Below are 26,366 nucleotides of genomic sequence, written 5' to 3' on the forward strand. Positions count from 1 at the left end.
CTTGCGTCGGTACGTCGCAACGACGCAATTTGTCGTGCGTAGTACGACGCTAGTGTGAAAGTGGCCTAAGGTGTAATTCCTTTCATTTGGCATCGGTGGGACCTAATATGTGAAAGCATTTCAAATGATGATAGTGAAAGGTAGGGAACCTTACGAAAAAAAAAAAAGCTGCTTATTGCACACGCACCAGAATAACCATTGGTTTGCTGCGAGACCAACATGTCTTCCGTGATGTAAATACACAGGTCAGGGCTAATATCCAGAGGCAGATCCATGTCCTTAGGGTCATCTACCAGCATCTCGATCTCTGCGAGAAAAATCACAATAGTTTATTGAAGGTACTAACATATTTCAAAGGCTTCTTCCCCCACCTAGGAATTTTACATAGAACACCCCACAGGTTACATAAGTTTGCCAAAAAAAACCTCTAGTTGATCACTTACCAGACGTCAGTCTGTCATTCCTTGCCACACTTTAGCTCTGTGTACATGGAGCAAAACACACACCAGATGGTGCAGATTTTGTTGCAATGGGTGAAATTGCATTGAAAATCTGTAGCATAAACTGACGCAATCTCACATCCACAGCAACGGGCGATTTCAGCTGCAAATTTTCTCTAAGATGGAAAATCCGCACCATCTTAATACCGTTGTGGATTTTGTGAAAAAGTCATCCAAACACTTGGAGAAAAATCTGCCGCATTAATTAAGCATCTGTGTCATGTGTCATTTCTGCAACAAATTCCACATCTCTATTTTGCCAATGCTGTATGTGACCCACGGGAACATACCCAAATTGTCTTTTTTTCCCTCTCCAGGGACAGGGGGTTTGGCCAGTTTCCGGTACTTCTAGAAGCAGGTAAATCATGGAAGGGTTCAGAGTCGAGTCAGCCTCAAATATTACAAACAAATTTGGATTCACCGGAATCAGAATTCTTTGCAATTTACTTCGGAAGAAAGACCCCTGACTGAGTCTTCCATCTTCTTTCTGGCCAGGTCTTTCAATCACTAGGCACCACAATGTCATGTGGAAGTGACGCACGGAAGTGAAGTTCATTGCGCTCCATGTGACGACGAGACCCAGTCAATGTAAGACCAGGTTGAATGAAAGACAGAACATAGCAGCGCCGATTGTGTTAAGTACGGTGAAGGCAGAGGAGAGGCAAGTATAATTTTTTTTCTAACCCGGTCCTGGCTGATTTAATTTATTTACTTTTTTCATGAATTAATTTATTTAATACAATGAACAGGTGAAGGTCACGTTAGCATCATACTGATCAATTTTCAGAAATATCTGAATGTACATTATATTGGCTTATAATGGGGTTTGTCAGGTACCCATGGCGGTTCCTGCATTTTTTTTCTGAATAGAAGTTCTGCACATCAAAAATGGGTAATTTAAAAAAAATATATATATATTACCAGTTTGAGTATCAGTCAGTGTAGCTAGGCCAGCACTCTCACCTGTGACACACTGGTAGTGTATACCACTGATGTGCCTTTCTATGCTTTGTGTGCACATGACTGTAGTAAAGTGTTTATAGGGCAGTTAAATGTGTCCTATTAAAATAATTGTACTTTGCCACACATAGCAGATCTGCTGCCTCTCTTCACAGCAACTTTTGGTAACAATCAACTAATAATCATAGGTTGAAATTATTTCAGTCTTCAATAATCAGTTGATACAAATCAAATTTGCTCCACTCCCCATGACTTGAGCTAATCTACCAAAATCAGATTTTCAGAGATCTACTATACCCCAGTTTCGAGCCAATGTTTTGTTATGTTGTTGTGGCCCATGTTAGCAGTGTGGATGTGACTGATGTGCAGGAGGCGGCAGGGCTATCAGCGTAGATTACCATCATCTTGCGAGTCATCCTCCAGCCTGTCTTTGCTGGCACTCTCTGCCCCGGAGGTGTGGGAGCTGCTGTAAGAGGTCATGGAGCTGCAGGTTTTCAGCTTGCGGTGCAGTGATGTCCCAGAGAAGCTGTCCTCTGCTCCGATGTCCCTGTGCTTGGTGTCCGCCTCTATCCCTGAGGTGTGCGAGCTGCTGTGGCTGGCCGTGGACTGCCGGGAGAGCCTCTTTTGTTTCACGCTCCCTGCACTGCTTCCACTCGCTCTCGACCTCTTCTCCAGCTGATCCATGTCCTGATCCAATGTGTCGCTGATGTAGGACTCCCTGTATTGCTTCTTCTCTGTAAAATCAATAACAATTCTCATTTTCTACCATTTTGAGAGAGATTATCTTCAAGTAGGGTTGTAGTAACACCTGCTAAACGTCCCCACTAACTCTGGGGAAGACATAAGAGAGGGTGTCCTACCATCGCTCATGGCTGATGGGCAATGGATGGAGGCAGGCACTAAGCTACCAAGTTTTATGAAGTCTTATGTCTGGTGGGACTGTATTTGTCAACTCTCCAACAATGACAAGGAGACTTCTGGAAAAAAAGGACAGGATCTTCCCCCTAAAAGTTGTCAAAAAGCTGTGCACGCCACCTCATTCCAAGTTCCTGCACCCCTCTGTTCCCAGGCACTGCAGAAAGTCCTGACACAGAACGGGGAGGGATCACTATGTGAACAGGAGTGTGAGGTCTGTGAGAGGGCGGCTTAGGGTCCAGTCTAAGGTCATTAATATGGGGGTCTATAAACATGCGAGGGGGCTGTTCTGGTGTAACTTTTTTAAGCTGTGTTTTTTGGTTTTACAAAGTTTGGCTTTGGGGTCTACATTTTTGGAGGCTCAGATCTTGGTTCCCTATTAGTTTAATGGATCTGCAATAATCATATATGTACACATCTGTCAAGCATGGAGGTGGAAACATTATATTTTGGGGGCTTTTGTCTGCTAAGGGCACCGGACTAGTTCACCGCGTCAATGGTAGAATGCATGGAGCCATGTACTGTAAAATCCTGAGCGGCAACCTCCTTCCCTCTGCCAGGACATTAAAAATGGGTCGTGGCTGGGTCTTCCAACAAGACAATGAACCAAAACATACAGCCAAGGCAACAAAGGAGTGGCTCAAAAAGAAGCACATTAAGGTCATGGAGTGGCCTAGCCAGTCTCCAGACTTTAATACCATAGAAAACTTATGGATGGGTGTTGAAGCTCCAAGCTGCCAAGCTACAGCCTCAAAGTCTTAATGATGTAGACATGATCTGCAAAGAGGAGTGGACCAAAATTCATCCTGACGTGCGCAAACCTCATCATCAACTACAAAAAACATCTGACTGCTGTACTTGCACCATTTGGATCGCAAGTGATGAATGAAAGCATTTTAGCACACCCGGAAAGGCAAGATTGCCTTGTGCAGGCACGTACTACGGAGGACAGAGAATGAACTTCAATCCAATATTGCAGCCAGCATGCAGCCAGCGGGTAAGGAAAGGGTGAATCAAACGCCCGAAAACCCCGCCTCTATGGCTGAAAATTGTTCCCTCCAAATTCAGGTGACAGAGTCCCTTTAAGTCCTGTTTGCCAGAAGGATCAAATACTTATTTCTCAATGTAAAAATTAACCTACCCTTACAATTATAGGCTGTTCATGTCTTTGGGCAAACTTACAAAATCAGCAAGGGATCAAATCATTACTTCCTTCACTGTATATAACCAGTACATACACAGTCCCTACAGTCAAATCCTCTGGCACTGAGGGCTTTGTCTGCATGCAAGGCATCATGAAATCAGAAGATTACCAAAGGATTTGGGGTGGCAATGTAGCACCCAGTGCCAGAAAACTGGATTTACGTCCAAGGTCATGGTCTTCCAACAGGACAATGACCCCAAACATACTTCAAGAAGCCCCCAGAAATGGATGGAAACAAAGCACTGGAGAGTTCTGAAGAGGAATGAGTTTGGATCTAATTCCCATTGATCACCTGTGGAGAGATCTTAAAATTGCTATTGGGAGAAGACGCCTTCACATGTGAGATAGCGGGAGCAGATTGCAAAAGAAGAAAGTGGTGAATTCCAGCTGAGAGGTGTAAGAAGCCTGTGGATGGTTACAGGAAATGATTAATTGCAGTTATTTATTCCAAAGGGCATGACCAAATATTAAGTTGATGGCGCCAACAACTTTGCCTGACCCATTTTTGGGGTTTTGTGAGAAATTATGTTCAATTGGCTTTTTTCCTGTTTTTTTTTTTTTTCGTTGCTCCAATGCACACAAAGGAAATAAACCTGTGTATAACAAAACATGAGGAATTGCTCGAAATTTCTGGGAGAAATACTTCATTTTCTGGAACAATTTCTAGGGTGTTATTACTTTTGGCGATGGTCTGGTGTCTGTATGTGTTTAGAGGGGGCAGATGTAGAGTCTGTATTTGTTTAGGTAGCCTAGACTTCATTAGGTGTCTGGCCTGAAGACTGCATGTGTTTAGGGGATCTCTTCTGCGCTTTATATAGGAGTTAAGGCCCCGTCTCACTAAGCGATTTACCAACGATCACGACCAGCGATACGACCTGGCCGTGATCGTTGGTAAGTCGCTGTGTGGTCGCTGGGGAGCTGTCACACAGACAGCTCTCTCCAGCGACCAACGATCAGGGGAACGACTTCGGCATCGTTGAAACTGTCTTCAACGATGCCGAAGTCCCCCTGCAGCACCCGGGTAACGAGGGTAAACATCGGGTTACTAAGTGCAGGGCCGCGCTTAGTAACCCGATGTTTACCCTGGTTACCAAAAAAAACAAACAGTACATACTCGCCTTTCGGTGTCCAGGTCCCTTGCCGTCTGCTTCCTGCTCTGACTGAGATCCGGCCGTACAGTGAGAGCAGATCACAGCGGTGACGTCACTGCTGTGCTCTCACTTCTCACTGTACGGCCGGCAGTCAGTGAGAGCAGGAAGCGGACGGCAAGGGACCTGACGGACATCAGAAGGCGAGTATGTATTGTTTTTTTTTTTTTTACATTTACGCTGGTAACCAGGGTAAACATCGGGTTACTAAGCGCGGCCCTGCGCTTAGTAACCCGATGTTTACCCTGGTTACCAGTGAAGACATCGCTGGATCGGTGTCACACACACCGATTCAGCGATGTCAGCGGGGCCTCAACGACCAAAAAAAGGTCCAGGCCATTCCGACACGACCAGCGATCTCGCAGCAGGGGCCTGATCGCTGGTACGTGTCACACATAGCGAGATCGCTATGGAGGTCGCTGTTGCGTCACAAAACTTGTGACTCAGCAGCGATCTCGCTAGCGATCTCGCTATGTGAGACGGGGCCTTAAGAAGGGGTATAGCCATGAGTCTGTATTTAGTTAGTGTTTGTGTTCTGGGGTCTGCATATGTTTGGGAATGTTATGTATTTAGATGGTCTGCAGTGTAATCTGTATTCATTTTCCGGGTGTGCTAAAATGCTTTTATGCATCACTTGCGATCCAAATGGTGCTTTCTGGCCGGACCCCTATAAATGGTCTGGCGGTGCGATGTGGATGCTGCTCTCTATTCCTCCCTCTGGAATCCTTCCCATTTCCCTTCACATAAGTTATAACGTATGATAGAGAGCCTCTTTAATATGGCATAATGGGAATATGGATGTCAAAAAGCGAGAAACCCAACTCTGCACTTCCTTCTATGGGCCGATGCCAACAGCAGATTGGATGGTCCGGGCTCGTGGATGTATGCTAGGGATCCCTGGGGAAAGCGTCACTGACATTAAAGGAGATGTTGTGAAGGAAACAACCTCTTTAACCAGGGGCCCAGAGCTGTATTCGCACAGTTATCATTCCGAACCAGATAATATAATTATAAGCTATAATGAGCAGCGGCACGGCATGAGCCGGGGCTGCTTATCCTGAGCCGGTGGTTGGTCCGTCTCACCCTCGTTTTCCTCCAGTCTCTGGACTTGTCTCAGGACCGGCTGGAGATTCATGTATAATCGATGACTATTGCTGAGCAGCTGCAGCAGGTGCCGAGAGCGCGCCGAGCAGCCCGTGTAGTACATCAATTTCCTGGCCGAGGGTAAACCGTCCGGCAGAATCTCAAACTTCTTTCCCTGTGAAGTATCAGACACGTCACATAGTTACAATGTATCACCGTAACCACGGAAACGATTGTTCTCACCCCCCCACAATGTGGCACCAGGTCCTGAGTGCCATGTACATCACAGGTGAGGGAAGCGCAGTGTGAGCAGGTACGTCCTCATTAAGTTGTCATGAGCTGTAATCCCGCCGTCCTGTCGTGCTGACAGCGCCTTTGTCGGGGGGAGCGCAGCCTTCATACATAATGGATGATCCCGCTGGCTCGTTACGTTACACATCCAGCTGCCGTTTACTCACCACAAACACTAACTTTCCTACATTAGTCCAGGGGAAATCATAGAGAAGCTGCTTCTCATCGCCCAGACTCTAGAAAATGATAGAAACGCCAACTTAATAAGAATCTACACATCACAGTCATATGTCCTGAAATACTCTGCGCTGTGGACACCATCTCCTTGCCATCACTTTGTGCTTCTCCATTCATCCCAGTCACATAACTGCACAAGTCTCCCTACACAGTCCCCATACACCTACACTGAAGTACGTACATTCATTCTCTAAAATACTCTGTGCTGCTGGAAACCCTGCCTTAAGTACCTGTGTATGATTTCCTCCTTCCCTCTGTAGCTTCCATCCTTGGCACACACAGCCCCGTCCTCTCTATCTTATTGATATGAGTGGACAGGTATGCTTCTCTCCTGAAATACCCTGTGCTCCTGCCATCATCCCCATAATCTTCAAAACTGAAGTTGTACACCAGGCTTTCAACACATGTCCTTATATCTGGAGCAATACTGACCTGGAAGATTTGGATTCCTCTTAATGTAAGTCCAAGAATCAATGAGGCGTCCACCTCCCTCTTATCCTAAAATGGCAGAATTTAGCAAATTTAGCCAAGTACAAGGGAAACCTTGGAATCATGTACAATAGAAATGTCTGCGGTTTACCACGGATTTAAGTCACAGATATGATATCTGCAGATTGTTTAAGTACAGTTAGGTCCATATATATTTGGACAGAGACAACATTTTTCTAATTTTGGTTCTAGACGTTACCACAATGAATTTTAAACAAAACAATTCAGATGCAGTTGAAGTTCAGACTTTCAGCTTTCATTTGAGGGTATCCACATTAAAATTGGATGAAGGGTTTAGGAGTTTCAGCTCCTTAACATGTGCCACCCTGTTTTTAAAGGGACCAAAAGTAATTGGACAGATTCAATAATTTTAAATAAAATGTTCATTTTTAGTACTTGGTTGAAAACCCTTGGCTGGCAATGACTGCCTGAAGTCTTGAACTCATGGACATCACCAGACGCTGTGTTTCCTCCTTTTTGATGCTCTGCCAGGCCTTCACTGTGGTGGTTTTCAGTTGCTGTTTGTTTGTGGGCCTTTGTCTGAAGTTTAGTCTTTAACAAGTGAAATGCATGCTCAATTGGGTTGAGATCAGGTGACTGGCTTGGCCATTCAAGAATATTCCACTTATTTGCTTTAATAAACTCCTGGGTTGCTTTGTGTTTATGTTTTGGGTCATTGTCCATCTGTAGTATGAAACGACGACCAATCAGTTTGGCTGCATTTGGCTGGCTCTGAGCACACAGTATGTCTCTGAAGACCTCAGAATTCATTCGGCTGCTTCTGTCCTGTGTCACATCATCAATAAACACTAGTGACCCAGTGCCACTGGCAGCCATGCATGCCCAAGCCATCACACTGCCTCCGCCGGGTTTTACAGATGATGTGGTATGCTTTGGATCATGAGCTGTACCACGCCTTCACCATACTTTTCTCTTTCCATCATTCTGGTAGAGGTTGATCTTGGTTTCATCTGTCGAAAGAATGTTCTTCCAGAACTGTGCTGGCTTTTTTAGATGTTTTTTAGCAAAGTCCAGTCTAGCCTTTTTAGTCTTGACACTTATGAGTGGCTTGCACCGTGCAGTGAACCCTCTGTATTTACTTTCATGCAGTCTTCTCTTTATGGTAGATTTGGATATTGATACGCCTACCTCCTGGAGAGTGTTGTTCACTTGGTTGGCTGTTGTGAAGGGGTTTCTCTTCACCATGGAGATTATTCTTCTATCCTCCACCACTATTGTCTTCCGTGGACGCCCAGGTCTTTTTGCATTGATGAGTTCACCAGTGCTTTCTTACTTTCTCAGGATGTACCAAACTGTAGATTTTGCCACTCCTAATATTGTAGCAATTTCTCGGATGGGTTTTTTTCTGTTTTCGCAGCTTAAGGATGGCTTGTTTCACCTAAATGGAGAGCTCCTTTGACCGCATGTTTACTTCACAGCAAAACCTTCCAAATGCAAGCACCACACCTCAAATCAACTCCAGGCCTTTTGGCTATGTGAACACGATGCGGATTTGCTGCGGATTCGCAGCAGATTATTCCGCGCAGAAACGCTGCAGATGTGATGTACAGTATAATGTTATTCAATGGACATAAAAAAAAAAAAAAGATGTGCAGATGGTGCGGAAAAATCAGTGCGGAATTGCTGCGGATTTCAAAAAAAGTGCAGGTCACTTCTTTTGTGTGGATCTGCAGCGTTTCTGCACCCCTCCATGTTAAATTTCCGCACTGGCAAAATCCCCTGAAAATCCGCACAAAATCCGCATCAATTCCGCACAAAATCCGCGACTAAGGATTCTGCCAGGAGATGCGGATTTTGTGCAGAAAATTCCGCACCTCTTTTCCAACGTGTGCACATACCCTTTATCTGCTTAATTGAGAATGACATATCAAAGGGATTGCCCACACCTGTCCATGAAATAGCCTTGGAGTCAATTGTCCAATTACTTTTAATCCCTTTAAAAACAGGGTGGCACATGTTAAGGAGCTGAAACTCCTAAACCCTTCATCCAATTTTAATGTGGATACCCTCAAATGAAAGCTGAAAGTCTGAACTTCAACTGTATCTGAATTGTTTTGTTTAGAATTCATGGTGGTAATGTCTATAACCAAAATTAGAAAAATGTTGTCTGTCCAAATATATATGGACTTAACTGTATGTGTCCTCATGACAACACTTTCTGCCTCAATCAGTTCACCCTGTAGTGTGAGCATTATGTCTGTACTGTGACATCACTGTGTGCATTATCCTTATACTGTGACATCACTGTGTGCATTATCCTTGTACTGTGACAGTGTGTGTGTTATCCCTGTACTGTGACATCACTGTGTGCACTATCCCTGTAGTGTGACATCACTGTGTGCATTATCCTTGTACTGTGACATCACTGTGTATTATCCCTGTACTCTGACATCACTGTGTGTATAGTTTCTGTATTGCGTATTGGCATCCTTGTTTAGATAAACTTCAGGGACACTATGGCAATTGCACTGCATGTAATTCTCTCCTCTAAAAATCTTACATGGCCTATGCATGTGTTTTTCTAGGTGTGAACAGCTGTCGCTCACCTTGTACAACCTGTAGTAATGGACAGCGACGTCCTCCAGTCTCGCTGCCTCCTTAATATACATCAGATGTGCTTCCGATACGTTCAGTGCAAATTGGTCGCGGTGGATATTGGGAATGTGCTTTAATATATAATCTTTCCCCCTCTTTTTAATTACCTGCAGAAACGTGAAACCAGAAAGAGCGGCTACAAAAAGTGTCTCTCATGGAAGACCCAGAACATCCATATGGTACACGAGTCAGCGAGAATGATGCAATCCTTCCTTTGCCCTGCGGGTGTGCTGCAGGCAAACTGAATACTTTCTTACAGAGAATATGAAAATTAGCGAAATCGATCAGTCTAAAAATATTGAACTACATCCTTAATTACTAAAAACCAAGCGCCAAAAATTGGAAACAGTCAGTCTTACCCAAGGAGGGAAGTAGGCTTCTGGTTCAAAGTACTTTCCATAGTGCTTGTTCCTTTTGAAGTTACCCAGGTCGGCTTGTAGGGCAAAGGCGGCCAGCAGAAAGTAAGCCTCCTCCCTCGTTGTGCTCTGGGATAGTAAGACTTGCTTCCTTAGATGGCAGTAGTAATAGTACCGCGCCGTTCTGTCACTAGAGGGCGACACCATAACCAAATGTACCATAATAAACAAGCCACATTTCCACATCCCCGACCCCTGGACTCTGCTGAGCCGCCCTCTCATAATGCAGGGAGGGATCCACTGTGCAAACAGCTCCTCATATCTCAGCTTCCAGCATGTGGCTAGATGTAGGATCGTGTTTTTTAGTGACTGTAATACATTTATTTCCATCTTTTTATCTTTCTCCTTTGGAATTTTTACATTTTCTGTATCTCATTTATTTGATGGGATCCAGATGCGGAAACTGGCGCCTAAATAACAAAGCAGCCTTTGTGACCGCACCGCACCCAGGACACATCTGCATGTGTGTAACTGATCAGAAGAGGCATTATCCTGCCATCAGTCTAAGGGCACACATTATCCTGAGCAGAAAGCTCCTACAAAAAGTCTCGCTCGCTCTTCAGGACCCTGCATGTCCACAAATAGTCCAATCATTTCAATGGAGGTCGTGTAATGCTTAATCTCTCCTGTGGAGGCGCTGCAGGAAAATTCATACAGATGATAGGCAGAGGTCCCAGCAGCAGGACACCCTGTGATCAGCTTTTTATTCTGTGACCCTTTCAACAAAAATGAATTATATAAAGTTGTGGGACACTTAAAAACAATTTAGGTTTTCAATAGGGAAACCTATGATATAACGGAGGCTCGTACCTTATTAATCGGCCGTTCTCCACATAGTACTGAACTCGGAAATGAATGATCATCGGAGGGCCGAACTGGTCAATACCCTGGAAGAGAAGGATCATCATGATCATCAGCGCTGCACAGGAGTACGTTCTGAATGCTGTGCACAGATTTCTTGCACTGAATGCCCTCATGTAATAAAGACATTAGCGTCATTTATGATGGGGTGCGTATATATATACTGTATATATACACTGGGCTACCGGGGCATCATTGTGGCTGGTGGTGTTCTGGGCGCACTTACTGCCCTCAATGTGGACACCTCGGTCATTTGTGCTACCGGGGCACCGCGGTCATCTCTGCTACCGGGGCACAGTGGTAGTCACGGTTACTGTGGTATAGCTGTCAAGCTTGTAGCTACAATGGCTGGCAAAGTTATAAGCCAATGTTAGGGCACCATGGCTGTCAATGTTTGGGACACAGTGGCCGTCATGGCTATGGACCATACTGGCTGTTTGTGGCACCATGGCTGTCAATGATTAGGCCACCATTGTTGTCAGGGTTGTGGGTCACAGTGACAGTCAATGTTTGGGGCACCGTGGCGCTTAATGTGGCTCTCTCCGCTTTGACTGTGGCTCTAGATGTTATCACTAGATGGCTCCAGTCCATGAACCACGGGGATCCCAAAACAGGACCCACTTTGACTCTCTTACCTATAGCATTATGGGGGCCTCATTGTTCATCATGATACTACGGGCAGCAAGCTTCGGCCTGGTAACAGGACCAAAATCTGACAATTGTGTAACAAGACAGCAACGTCCGCATGCCCAGAGGCCGACAGCTGATCTCACACTTGTGATTCATTCCCACGGGTGGTGACAGTTGGCGCGGACTCCGTTCTCTGCTAGTAATGGGACAATGTGAAACCGGACGCCCGTGCGTTAAACGACTCCGGGATTAATAACATCCAAGTGTTTCTAATGTATGTGGCCTGTAAATCACACGGCTCCTCACACAATTATACCCGGCCTGCGGGATCACAGGCATTTCTCCCTTATATAAGCGGAGCAGTTATGTTATGGGGCTCCGGGTACAATCACAGCACATACAATGTCATGAGCCGAGGAAGTAAGCGCTGTTGACTGGTCTGATTCATCATGGGATCCAGAGATCTAGTAACACTTTGGTACTTCAGTATATGGTGCAAATCACAGTCTCCCCTACAGCCCAGCTTATGGCTTTGGTGACACAGGAGGAACCCTAGGATGTCAGACGGGAGCCTTCATGAGGCCCTGGCTGCACCTGTAACCCATCAGCACCTCGCCATCTCAACTCTGGGGTTGGTCAATGGGTGCCCAACCTCAAGCAAGCCATTGATTGACAAAACCATTTAACTGGTTAAACGGCAGCAATCTGTGCTCATTTAGGTCGCTGCTTGTAAAATACAGCTGGCATCTGATGTGTAAGGAGTGGACTAGGCACCTGAGCCTGCTCCATGCAACTTGTGATGAAAAATGTCACAAGCTATTAAGGGGTTAAATACCGGTCCTGCCTGCAGTGCTTAGTGGGAAGGGGTATGCCCATCTTATATTTGGATGGAGAATGCTTTGCCTGGAGCTGCACAGCGCCCTCCTTCGCCTGCATCGGTGCCCACATTTCAAGCTCCCCCATCTACAGATGGCCACAGCCACACAAATGTAAAAGCTGTTGTCCCAGTCACTTTCTCCAGCAGGCGGACTATATATACACAAAGCCATCTGATGTCAGGATGAAATACGTCTCCTCTGGATTATGCCAACGGCAACATTCCCCAGGATCCCCGGCCAAGAAAAGCACAAACACCCGCCATCATCTGACTTACTTTACTGGCCTCCTTCTTCCACTCCTTGGGACAGTACTTATAAAGCTTCTGGGAAAGTTCCATGTACACATGTTCATTGTCTGTGTCAAGAGAAAGACCAAGATTGAGGAAATAAATAGAAAGCAGAAAACAAGAATACAAAATAAAAAGTATAATAAATGTTATAAGTCACAATAATCAGCACAGACTAAATCACTACCAATAAATACAATGATAATAAAATGATAAGACAAAACATCACATAGCTCCTGCTGTTGTAATTGTGATTCCATAAACTATTTCAAATACAGGAATATTATATATGTGAGTGTAAAATACAAAACATACATTTCCTTTGCGTGTAATGGAACATAAAAAAAAACCAGATTGAATAAAAGGCAAATTGGACATATTTTCACACAAAACCACAAAAATGGTCTGGACTAAATTAACTGGCAACTTTCCAAAATTGTAGTTAAACAACTTTGTGTCATGTATATGCTGCTTGTTCAAACTCAGCAGTGGCAAGTAACAGGTGTAGGCAATATGAAAATCACACCTGAAACCAGATAAAATGGAGAAACGTTGACTCAATCTTTGCATGGTGTGTCTGTGTGTACCACACTAAACATGGAGAACAGAAAGAGTAGAAGATAACTGTCTGGGGACTTGAACTAAAATTGTTGAACAATATCAACAATCTGAAGGTTACAAGTCCATCTCCAGAAAACTTGATGTTACTTTGTCCACAGTGCACAACATTATTAAGAAGTTTACACTTGCACCGTAGCTAATCTTCCTGGACGTGAATGCCAGAGAAAAATTTATGAAAGGTTGCAATGCAGGAAAGTCCAGATGGTGGATAAGCCCCAATCAAGTTCCAAAGAAATTCAAGCTGTCCTGCAGGCTCAGGATGCATCAGTGTCAGCGTGAACTCTCTGTCCACATTTGAATTAAATGAAACTATGACAGGAGACCCAGGATGACCCCACTGCTGACACAGAGACATAAAAAAAGCTAGACAGTAGTTTGCCAAAATGTATACAAGTAAGCCAAAATCCTTCTGGGAAAGCATCTTGTGGACAGATGAGACCAAGATAGAGCTTTTTAGTAAAGTACATCATTCTACTGTTTACCGAAAAAGTGATGAAGCCTACAAAGAAAAGAACACAGTGCCTACAGTCAGATATGGTGGAGGATCAAAGATGTTTTGGGTTTGTTTTGCGGCCTATGGCACTGGGTGCCTTGACCGTGTGCAAGATCTCTAAAGGATTTTGGGTTGCAATATAGTGCCCAGTGTCAGAAAGCTGGGATTGTGTCCAAGGTCACAGGTCTTCCAGCAGGACAATGAGTTCTGGAGTGGCCAGCAATGAGCCCGGATATAATGCGATTCATCACCTGTAGAGTGATCTTAAAATTGCTGTTGGAAGAAAATGCCTTCAAATATGAGAGACCGGGAGCAGTTTGCAAAAGAAGAGCGTGGTGAAGAATTTCAGGTGAGAGGTGTAAAAAGCCTGTGGATGGTTATATGAAGTGATTGATGGCAGTTATTTATTCCAAAGGGGGTGCAACCAAATATTAAGTTGAGGGTGCCAACAGTTTTGTCCGGCCAGTTGTTGGGGTTTGTGTGAAATTATATCCAATTTGCCTTTTTTCCTCTGTTATCCCAATACACACAAAGGAAATAAACATGTATAGCAAGACATGTGTAATTGTAACAATTTTCTGGGAGAAATACTTCATTTTCTGGAAAAATATCACGGGAGCCAGCACTTTCGGCCATGACAGTATGTATGTATGACAGTATGTATGTATGACAGTATGTATGTATGTATGTATGTATGCATGTACAGTGCCTTGCGAAAGTATTCGGCTCCCTGGAACTTTTCAACCTTTTCCCCAAATATCATGCTTCAAACAAAGATACCAAATGTAAATTTTTGGTGAAGAATCAACAACAAGTGGAACACAATTGTGAAGTTGAACGAAATTTATTGGTTATTTTAAATTTTTGTGGAAAATCAAAAACTGAAAAGTGGGGCGTGCAGTATTATTCGGCCCCTTTAACTTAATACTCTGTTGCACCACAGTTTGCTGCGATTGCAGCTGCAAGTCGCTTGGGGTAAGTGTCTATCAGTTTTGTACATCGAGAGACTGAAATTCTTGCCCATTCTTCCTTGGCACACAGATCGAGCTGTGAGGTTTGATGGAGATCGTTTGTGAACAGCAGTTTTCAGCTCTTTCCACAGATTCTCGATTGGATTGAGGTCTGGACTTTGACTTGGCCATTCTAACACCTGAATACGTTTACTTGTGAACCATTCCATTGCAGATTTTGCTTTATGTTTAGGATCATTGTCTTGTTGGAAGCCAAATCTCTATCCCAGTCTCAGGTCTTTTGCAGAGTCCAACAGGTTTTCTTCAAGAATGGTCCTGTATTTGGCTCCATCCATCTTCCCATCAATTTTAACCATCTTCCCTGTCCCTGCTGAAGAAAAGTAGGCCCAAACCATGATGCTTCCACCACCATGTTTGACAGTGGGGATTGTGTGTTCAGGGTGATGAGCTGTGTTGCCTTTAGGCCAAACATATCGTTCGGCATTGTTGCCAAAAAGTTCGATTTTGGTTTCATCTGACCAAAGCACCTTCTTCCACATGTTTGGTGTGTCTCCCAGGTGGCTTGTTGCAAACTTTAAACGACACGTATGGATATCTTTGAGAAATGGCTTTCTTCTTGCCACTCTTCCATAAAGGCCAGATTTGTGCAGTGTACGACTGATTGTTGTCCTATGGACAGACTGTCCCACCTCAGCTGTAGATCTCTGCAGTTCATCCAGAGTGATCATGGGCCTCTTGGCTGAATCTCTGATCAGTCATCTCCTTGTTTGAGATGGAAGTTTAGAGGGACGGCCGGGTCTTGGTAGATTTGCAGTGGTATGATACTCCTTCCATTTCAATATGATCGCTTGCACAGTGCTCCTTGGGATGTTTAAAGTTTTGGAAATCATTTTGTATCCAAATCCGGCTTTAAACTTCTCCACAACAGTATCACGGACCTACCTGTTGTGTTTCTTGGTCTTCATGATGCTCTCTGTGCTTCAAACAGAACCCTGATACTATCACAGAGCAGGTGCATTTATACGGAGACTTGATTACACACAGGTGGATAATTTATAATCATTAGGCATTTAGGACAACATTGGATCATTCAGAGATCCACAATGAACTTCTGGAGTGAGTTTGCTACACTGAACGTAAAGGGGCCGAATAATATTGCACGCCCCTCTTTTCAGTTTTTGAATTTCCCAAAAAATTTAAAATAACCAATAAATTTCCTTCAACTTCACAATTGTGTTCCACTTGTTGATTCGTCACCAAAAATTTACATTTGGTATCTTTATGTTTGAAGCATGATATGTGGGAAAAGTTTGAGAAGTTCCAGGGAGCCAAACACTTTCGCAAGGCACTGTATGTATGACTGTATGTATGACTGTATGTATGTATGTATGTATGTATGTATGTATGTATGTATGTATGTATGTATGTATGTATGTATGTATGTCTATCTATATACACGTGTATATATTATATATATGCACACACACACGTATATACTCGTGTATAAGCCGAGTTTTTCAGCACTTTTTTGTGCTGAAAACACTCCCCTCGGCTTATACACGAGTCAATTGTCCCGCAACGGGGGAGGGGGACGGCGTAGCAGTGGGTCACAGAGGCATGAGCCGGCGGTTATGGCTAAAGCCTGTGTCACTGCTAAAGAGAAATGAATATGGATTTATCTTATAGCGCGGACAGCGACACCTGCAGCCGCCGGCTTACAGAAGACATCCTACTCACCTTCCAGTGTGCCCTCACAGCATCTCGTTGGTTTCGGCGCCCTTGCAGCATCTCGTTGATTCAGGATTCCAGCAGCTCTTCCTGTGCCGAGTGATCACGTGGCACTGCTCATTAAGGTAATGAATATGCACGCGTCTCCACTCATGAGCGGTGCCACATGACTGCTGAACACAGGAAGAGCTGCTGGCACCAGAACAAGGTGCTGCGAGGGCAAGCTGGAGGGTTAGTAGGATGTTTGTTTCTTTTTTTTTGTAATAGGAAGCATGCACACCAGGACAGCTACCGGGGGGATGCCACACACACCAGGACAGCTATGGGGGAAGCTACACATACCAGGAAAGCTACGGGTGGGAGCCACACATACCAGGACAGCTACGGGTGCGAGCCACACATACCAGGACAGCTACGGGTGCGGGCCACACATACCAGGACAGCCACGGGGGTAGAGTCACGCATATCAGGACAGGACGGGGGGGGGGGGGGTAGCCACGCACGCCAGGACAGCTACGGGGGTAGAGCCATGCATACCAGAACAGCTCCAGTGGGGGTGGGGGAGCCACACACAACAAGACAGCTACAGGGTAGAGCCATGCATACCAGAACAGCTACGGGGGGAGCCACACATACCAGGACAGCCACAGGGGTAGAGTCACACATATCAGGACAGGACGGGGGGAAGCCACACACACCAGGACAGCTACGGGGGTAGAGCCATGCATACCAGAACAGCTCCAGTGGGGGTGGGGGAGCCACACACAACAAGACAGCTACAGGGTAGAGCCATGCATACCAGAACAGCTACGGGGGGAGCCACACATACCAGGACAGCCACAGGGGTAGAGTCACACATATCAGGACAGGACGGGGGGAAGCCACACACACCAGGACAGCTACGGGGTAGAGCCATGCATACCAGAACAGCTACGGGGGAGCCACACATCAGGACAGCTACGGGGGAGGCCACGCATATCAGGACGGGGGGGAGCCACGCATACCAGAACAGCTACGGGGGGAGCCACACATACCAGGACAGCGACGTGGGAGCCACGAATACCAGGACAGCGACGGGGGAGCCACACATACCAGGACAGCGACAGGGAGATCCATGCATAGCAGGACAGGACAGGGGGAGCCACGCATACCAGGACAGGACAGGGGAGCCACGCATACCAGGACAGGGATGAGGGGACAATGCATACCCAACTTATACTCAAGTCAACAAGCTTACCCAGTTTTCCGTGGCAAAATTAGGTGCCTCGGCTTATACTCAGGTCGGCTTATACTCGAGTATATACGGTATATTATATACATACACTAACTACATCTGTGTTAGATATACTGTCCATATACAGTTTGTATGTGTATCACATGTGTATAGTACATTGTATACTCTGCGTGATCACTATTTAGATACTGTCTGTTATGATAATGAGACTCCTGCTGAGGCGTGATCTCTTCAGCACAGGCAGTGTCAGCCTATTATAAGGCTTAGTGGTCAGAGTGAAAACCTGCAAGATTTACTGTTAATATAAATAGTTATAAAAAAAATCTAAAAAAAAAAAAAAAAACCACCAAAAATTCAGAAAAAAATATATATTTTTTTAAAATATGTATTCTTGTGCTGCTAACTTCCACATCAGGAGGCGAGTGAGGCCTTTGATGCTACATCTACCAATAGCTGCAGGGCCACGTACCCTATCTACAGGTTTTGCACCTGTTCAGTTCCACGGGTCATTTTCTGATGACATGTTCCCTTTGAGGTTCACCACTCCTTTTAAATTTTCTCTGTGAAACATTTGCAAATTTGCTTAGAGTCCACAAAGTGCGTATCATGTAAAGAGCCCACTCGTCATTTTTTCTTACCCCCCCCCATGGGCCTTCTTGTTTGTTTAGCCGCCCTGTTGCCTTAAGTTTTTGAAGCCCATATAAAAGAAATCGTAGCTCTTGATGTTCTTGGTGTTTGCTCTTGTTTAGGAATGTGAAGGCTGAGGAATGGGAGTCCTGCAGGAGCGGAGGCATCTATCAGGGCCGGCTTCAGCTGTCCCCATCTATCACACTCAACACCACATGTTAAGTGGTTACTTTAAATCCACACTCCGCAAAACTGAATAAAAGTGAAAGCTGGGAGAGCCACCGTTTCAATATAGCTAAAGAAGCATTAATAAGGTGGCAAGACGTGGGTCATCAATGTAGGTTGCTTTGTCATAGTGTCAGGACTGGCTGTGGACCTTAAGGAGCAATGTGGTTGTAAAACAACTGGCTGCAGCAGTAACCTCCCCCCACCATTCCATTTGCAGCAGCAGTCTCCCCCTACTGGTCCGTTTGCAGCAGGAGCCTCATCAACCCGCTCCGTTTGCAGCAGGAGCCTCCCCCCACCGCTTCATGTGCAGCAGGAGCCTCCCCCCACCACTCCGTTTGCAGCTGACGCCTCCCCCACCGCTCTGTTTGCAGCAGGAGCCTCCCCCCACTGCTCCGTTTGCAGCAGGAGCTTCCCCCCCACTACTGTTTGCAGCAGGAGCCTCCCCCCACCGCTTCCTTTGAAGCAGGAGCCTCCCCCCACTGCTCCGTTTGCAGCAGGAGCTTCCCCCCACTACTGTTTACAGCAGGAGCCTCCCCCCCACTGCTCTGTCTGCAGCAGATCACCAAGCTGTTTACTTTAAACCCTCATTTCTAAGTTGTTGTTTTTTACGTGGCTTGATGCCATAACTTCTGTTGATGCCATCCTTCTTAATTCACCGTATTAATATAGCCAAAAAAGTCAATAAAATGGGGAAATGGAGTCGCATATGGATGTGCCGACCATGAGACCCAATTGCCTCTTTTTCAGTCATTACTTAGGATACAACCTCTTCATCCACTAAAGTGAAACTTCCTATTGTTGACCCAGGGCCGGACTGGCCATAGGGCACTTCTGGCAAATGCCAGAAGGGCCGGTGCCAGTGGTGGGCCGCTCAATCCGCCGCCCCCGCCGTCGCATTCAACTATACCGGCGTATAGACGCCGGTACAGTTGAATGCAATGATGGAGGAGAGAGCGTCTACAGACGCTCCTCTCCCATCATTCCCCGCTCTGCCTCTGACACTGCGGGTGCGCGATGATGTCATATCATCGCGCACCTGCTGTGTCCCGGGCAGACTGCAGCTGCTGAGACAGGAGCAGGAACCAGGAAGCAACGCTGGGCACGAGGAGAGGTGAGGAGAGTGTTTTTTTTTTCTGGACTGTGGGGCCATTCTCGGAGGAGGTGAGGGGAGGAAGAGAAGAGATGTGGGCTGTATATAGTTCTCTGTGGGCTGTGCTCTGTGCTGTATACTGCTGTGGGCTGTATATAGTTCTCTGTGGGCTGTGCTCTGTGCTGTATACTACTGTGGGCTGTATATAGTTCTCTGTGGGCTGTGCTCTGTGCTGTATACTACTGTGGGCTGTATATAGTTCTCTGTGTGCTGTGCTCTGTGCTGTATACTACTGTGGGCTGTATATAGTTCTCTGTGTGCTGTGCTCTGTGCTGTATACTACTGTGGGCTGTATATAGTTCTCTGTGGGCTGTGCTCTGTGCTGTATACTACTGTGGGCTGTATATAGCTCTCTGTGGGCTGTGCTCTGTGCTGTATACCACTGTGGGCTGTATATAGCTCTCTGTGGGCTGTGCTCTGTGCTGTATACTACTGTGGGCTGTATATAGTACTCTGTGGGCTGTGCTCTGTGCTGTATACTGCTGTGGGCTGTATATAGTTCTCTGTGGGCTGTGCTCTGTGCTGTATACTACTGTGGGCTGTATATAGTACTCTGTGGGCTGTGCTCTGTGCTGTATACTACTGTGGGCTGTATATAGTACTCTGTGGGCTGTGCTCTGTGCTGTATACTACTGTGGGCTGTATATAGTACTCTGTAGGCTGTGCTCTGTGCTGTATACTACTGTGGGCTGTATATAGTTCTCTGTGGGCTGTGCTCTGTGCTGTATACTGCTGTGGGCTGTATATAGTTCTCTGTGGGCTGTGCTCTGTGCTGTATACTGCTGTGGGCTGTATATAGTTCTCTGTGGGCTGTGCTCTGTGCTGTATACTGCTGTGGGCTGTATATAGTTCTCTGTGGGCTGTGCTCTGTGCTGTATACTACTGTGGGCTGTATATAGCTCTCTGTGGGCTGTGCTCTGTGCTGTATACTACTGTGGGCTGTATATAGTTCTCTGTGGGCTGTGCTCTGTGCTGTATACTACTGTGGGCTGTATATAGCTCTCTGTGGGCTGTGCTCTGTGCTGTATACTACTGTGGGCTGTATATAGTTCTCTGTGGGCTGTGCTCTGTGCTGTATACTACTGTGTGCTCTGTGCTATATATAGTTCTCTGTGGGCTGTGCTCTGTGCTGTATACTGCTGTGGGCTGTATATAGTTCTCTGTGGGCTGTGCTCTGTGCTGTATACTACTGTGTGCTCTGTGCTATATATAGTTCTCTGTGGGCTGTGCTCTGTGCTGTATACTACCGTGGGCTGTGTGCTATATATAGTACTCTGTGGGCTGTGCTCTGTGCTGTATACTACTGTGGGCTGTATATAGCTCTCTGTGGGCTGTGCTCTGTGCTGTATACTACTGTGTGCTCTGTGCTATATATAGTACTCTGTGGGCTGTGCTCTGTGCTGTATACTACCGTGGGCTGTGTGCTATATATAGTACTCTGTGGGCTGTGCTCTGTGCTGTATACTACTGTGGGCTGTATATAGTTCTCTGTGGGCTGTGCTCTGTGCTGTATACTGCTGTGGGCTGTATATAGTTCTCTGTGGGCTGTGCTCTGCTGTATACTACTGTGTGCTCTGTGCTATATATAGTACTCTGTGGGCTGTGCTCTGTGCTGTATACTACTGTGGGCTGTATATAGTACTCTGTGGGCTGTGCTCTGTGCTGTATACTGCTGTGGGCTGTATATAGTTCTCTGTGGGCTGTGCTCTGTGCTGTATACTGCTGTGGGCTGTATATAGTTCTCTGTGGGCTGTGCTCTGTGCTGTATACTACTGTGGGCTGTATATAGTACTCTGTGGGCTGTGCTGTATACTGCTGTGGGCTGTATATAGTTCTCTGTGGGCTGTGCTCTGTGCTGTATACTACTGTGGGCTGTATATAGTTCTCTGTGGGCTGTGCTCTGTGCTGTATACTGCTGTGGGCTGTATATAGTTCTCTGTGGGCTGTGCTCTGTGCTGTATACTACTGTGGGCTGTATATAGTTCTCTGTGGGCTGTGCTCTGTGCTGTATACTACTGTGGGCTGTATATAGCTCTCTGTGGGCTGTGCTCTATACTACTGTGTGCTCTGTGCTATATATAGTACTCTGTGGGCTGTGCTCTGTGCTGTATACTACCGTGGGCTGTGTGCTATATATAGTACTCTGTGGGCTGTGCTCTGTGCTGTATACTACTGTGGGCTGTATATAGTACTCTGTGGGCTGTGCTCTGTGCTGTATACTACTGTGGGCTGTATATAGTTATCTGTGGGCTGTGCTCTGTGCTGTATGCTACTGTGGGCTGTATATAGTTCTCTGTGGGCTGTGCTCTGTGCTGTATATAGTTCTCTGTGGGCTGTGCTCTGTGCTGTATATAGTTCTCTGTGGGCTGTGCTGTATACTACTGTGGGCTGTATATAGTTCTCTGTGGGCTGTGCTCTGTGCTGTATACTACTGTGTGCTGTATATAGTTCTCTGTGGGCTGTGCTGTATATAGTACTCTGTGGGCTGTGCTGTATATAGTACTCTGTGGGCTGTGCTGTATATAGTACTCTGTGGGCTGTGCTGTATATAGTACTCTCTGGGCTGTGCTGTATATAGTACTCTCTGGGCTGTGCTGTATATAGTACTCTCTGGGCTGTGCTTTATATAGTACTCTGGGCTGTGCTGTATATAGTACTCTGGGCTGTGCTTTATATAGTTCTCTGTGGGCTGTGCTGTATATAGTTCTCTGTGGGCTGTGCTGTATATAGTTCTCTGTGGGCTGTGCTGTATATATTACTTTGTGGGCTGTGCTGTATATAGTACTCTCTGGGCTGTGCTGTATATAGTACTCTGTGGGCTGTGCTGTATATAGTACTCTGTGGGCTGTGCTGTGTATAGTACTCTGTGGGCTGTGCTGTATATAGTACTCTGTGGGCTGTGCTGTATATAGTACTCTCTGGGCTGTGCTGTATATAGTACTCTCTGGGCTGTGCTGTATATAGTACTCTCTGGGCTGTGCTGTATATAGTACTCTGGGCTGTGCTTTATATAGTTCTCTGTGGGCTGTGCTGTATATAGTTCTCTGTGGGCTGTGCTGTATATATTACTTTGTGGGCTGTGCTGTATATATTACTTTGTGGGCTGTGCTGTATATATTACTCTGTGGGCTGTGCTGTATACTACTGTGTGGACTGTGCTGTATACTTCTACGTGGGCTGTGCTGTATACTACTGTGTGGTCTGTGCTGTATACTACTGTGTGGTCTGTGCTGAATACTGCTGTGTGGGCTGTGTTATCTACTACGCGAGCTGTGCTATAGTATGCAGGCTGTGCTGTATACTATGCGGTTTGTGCTATATAATATGCGGGCTTTGCTATATACTATGGGGAGTATATTATATTCTATGGGGGAGGCCATGTTATGTACTATGTGGCTGTGTTATATACTATTGTGGGGGTATATTATATTCTATGGGGGAGGCTGCGTTATATACTATGGGGGGCTGCATTATATTCTATGGGGGGCTACATTATATATTATGGGGAGGTGGGCTGTATTATATTCTATGGGGGTTACATACTCTGGGGTGGCTGCATTATACTCTGTGGGGTGGCTGCATTATACTCTGGGGTGGCTGCATTATACTCTGGGGTGGCTGCATTATACTCTGGGGTGGCTGCATTATACTCTGGGGTGGCTGCATTATACTATATGTGGGCTGCATTATACTGTATCGAGGACTATGGGGAATACGTTATACTATATGAAGAACTATGGGGTGCATTATACTATGGGAAGTGAATTGTACTACATGGATGACTGTGGCGGTGCATTATACTATATGGAGCACTATGAGGATTGTATTATGCTATATGGAGGACTATGAGGATTGTATTATGCTATATGGAGGACTATGAGGAGTGTATTATACTATGTGGAGGACTGAGCAGTGTATTTTAATATATGGAGGACTATAGGGAGTGTATTATACTATATGGAGGACTATGGAGCACATTATAATATATGGAGGACTATGGGGTGTATTTTACTAAACAAGTAAAATGCTGCATATTCGGATTGTTTTTGCTGGAACAAAAAGCCTTGTTGTCAGCAGCACATTGCCAGTGTAAACTGTAGATGTGCTGCTGAAAACATGATACTGTATGGTGATCTGTTAGTGATCTATTAGTGATCGTTCTGTCTCATCATTATTCCTCAGCTGGTGGAAAGAGGCCGGGAAACAAGCGTTGAACAACTTCAGTATTGTCGATCAAACTCGTTTAGCGGCCTGAACTCAGCGCACGTAAATACAACAGAAAGGCTTCTGTGTGATGTGCAATATGTTAGCATTTGGGGACCCATTTTAAACTTTGCCTAGGGCCCCACTTTGCCTAAAACCGGCCCTGCCTACAAGTGTACAAAGATATTATACAGTCACCATGTGACAAGTGGGCCTGTGTCACTTCAAATGCCAGGGCTGAATTTTAGTCCCAGTCCGGCCCTGTGTTGACCCTACACATAGTGCATACATACATATATCTCTGTACCAGTGGAGGAGTTTGAGGGGGTGGGGGTGAGGAGTTCACAGGAGCAGTTGCATTTTGGGCAAAGTTTAAAAAAAACAAAAAAGTTTTTGATCCCCTCTTATCTGGTTGATAAATATCAGAAACTGTATCGATATGTGCTGACCTGATCCAGGGATGAAAAGCTGCTGCGGATCCACGGGTGATTTCACCAGAAGAGAACATAAAACATGGAAGGTTTGTGGTCCATGTCTGCGCTGCTGGCTTGTGAAGAAACGTCGGGAGCCAGAAATATTCTGAAATAAGGGTTTCTTTTATTTTTCTGCGCTTTTCTAAGTGTAACCCACCGTCATGCAGCCTTTTTTCGGCGGCCTATTTCAGACCTCTCCTCTGTATAAACCCTGCAATTCCCTGTATATGTATATGGTTTCTTGTTCCATGAAGTAGAAGATGAAACGCGCAGAAAAATAAAATAAACTGTTCTTTTATACAACTTCTGGCGTCCGATGTTTCTTCACAAGCCGACAGTGCAGACACAAGCTTTCCATGTTTCATATGTGTCAACATGACGCCAATAAAGTTGGATCCAGTGGAGGAGCAGGGAGTCATCGGCCACAAAACTCTACATCCTAGTGCCCACAAGAAGTCGGGGTCCTTGTCAGGTGGCACAATACCATCACTGCATGGCGCACCTGGTGCCACCCGCTCTGAAGAAGAGGTCTCAGTCCCTCAGAACAGGTCAGCATTAACTGTAATTTGTTAAGGGGGTGTCAGAAAAGTGGCATTATTACTTTTGAAGGGGACACTGGTGGGCATTATTACTGGGTTGGGGGCGCAATACTTGCTTTGTCCTGTGCGCTGGCAAGTGGCAACCCACGCTATGCCACATTGGGGAGTCTAGTGCCCATTTTTTCGAGGAGTAGTACATCATCCTGTAGGATAGTTTTCAGTATAGATGTACTAACGTCCATTACCCAGCACCATCGGTGTTTTTGGGGGGCGCTTCTTATCCACACACACTATGACTATGTAATATCTATGGCATCTGCCCTCCCTCTGACCTTCCTATTACAGTCCCACAGCGATTACCTGCCTCTACATCATTACCCTTCACTTTCCCGCTATCTTTGTACTTGGCAGCTGAAAGATGAGAAGTAAAGATTTCATCTGTGTTAAGTATGTGAACTTGTCAGCCTGGGATGACGGGAGAGCTGCCGGCGCGATCCCGTGCGGCGATATGAGTGGCTTGTCTAACTGGGAGATCAGACGTGTTCAAACTGGAAAGCACTGACCTCTATGATTGCAAAGTAACCCAGCAATGAGGAGGTTAATGGTTTGGGGTTTTTTGTGCATCAGTCGATATTTAATAGGATTATTTTGGGGGAAATGACCTGTGAGCTGTCACTTACTTTGGATAACGCTGAGCCCAAAGAGATGACAATCCTTCAACCGGAGGAGATCACAGATCTGATCCAGTAACTCCTGACAAAGTGCTTTAACCTGGAATACACAACGTAGTGTTAACTATGGGTGATAAAGTTCCCATAATGCACTATGCCTCGGGGGGGTACTTACATTAATGATGATGTTCAGAGTCTCATCACTTGGAAGGAAGACACACACGCTCCGCCGATCCTGCATGACTCTGTTATTCTGGAAGCCGAGCTTGCTCATTTTTTGTTTTGCCCTCTTTTTCAGGGGGAGGTCACTGTGCAGCGCCGAGCCCCCTGCGACCTATCAAATATTCAGCGTTGACCGATCGCCCATAGTCCGTCATCATCATCATCAGCAAGTTCTTTTCAGCTCACGAATTATTGCTGCAAAGAGAGAGAGATGCCAAGAGTTCATTATTGTATCCAGGTATATGGCAGTCAATAAATGGGGGCACCTCCCACCCAACACTAACAGATCCCTGAATTACCATCTGCCTCATTGTGATGGACAGAACGGATCACTTTATACCTATCTAGACCCAGGTGGTCCCGTATGGGAGCTGTAACAACACCACTATTGGAAGACACCCAGCAGAATATTTAACAACTTCAATGCTCACATTTATCTTATTTCAGGAGGAAGTGCTCTTTAAAGGTGGTACGGGGACCCCTATCTATATGGCCTAATTACTAGAAGCTAAAACATGAGCCTTCGTTTCTGGAGGACTTGGATTAATCATGTTTTATATGGTCAGCTATTCATTCGGATACCGCCATCATGTAATACTACATTTCCCCTGTAGTGGCTGCTGCAGGGAAAAGTTGCAGCTTTCATCTACCAAAAAAATGAGTTGATCACCAGCAGATCCTTATTTAGAGG

At 45.6% G+C, this 26,366-nt stretch overlaps 1 protein-coding gene across 1 annotated transcript in view; it reads right to left on the minus strand.

Annotated features, from left to right (window-relative positions):
* The window catches only part of FRMD6 (FERM domain containing 6), a 64,179-nt gene that overhangs the window by 2,401 nt on the left and 35,412 nt on the right, over positions 1–26,366 (minus strand). The window contains exons 2-12 of the mRNA XM_077270167.1: positions 25,629–25,870; positions 25,463–25,553; positions 12,504–12,583; positions 10,670–10,746; positions 9,803–9,989; positions 9,395–9,550; positions 6,771–6,836; positions 6,269–6,337; positions 5,811–5,985; positions 1,859–2,194; positions 188–307 (exon numbers count right to left, since the gene is read on the minus strand). Of these exons, the coding sequence (XP_077126282.1) occupies positions 188–307; positions 1,859–2,194; positions 5,811–5,985; positions 6,269–6,337; positions 6,771–6,836; positions 9,395–9,550; positions 9,803–9,989; positions 10,670–10,746; positions 12,504–12,583; positions 25,463–25,553; positions 25,629–25,727 (1,456 nt within the window). The 5' untranslated portion in view covers positions 25,728–25,870. The remainder of the gene's footprint in view (positions 1–187; positions 308–1,858; positions 2,195–5,810; positions 5,986–6,268; positions 6,338–6,770; positions 6,837–9,394; positions 9,551–9,802; positions 9,990–10,669; positions 10,747–12,503; positions 12,584–25,462; positions 25,554–25,628; positions 25,871–26,366) is intronic.

This window comes from Ranitomeya variabilis, chromosome 1, assembly GCF_051348905.1.
Source record: "Ranitomeya variabilis isolate aRanVar5 chromosome 1, aRanVar5.hap1, whole genome shotgun sequence".
In the NCBI taxonomy this organism is placed as follows: Eukaryota; Metazoa; Chordata; class Amphibia; order Anura; family Dendrobatidae; genus Ranitomeya; species Ranitomeya variabilis.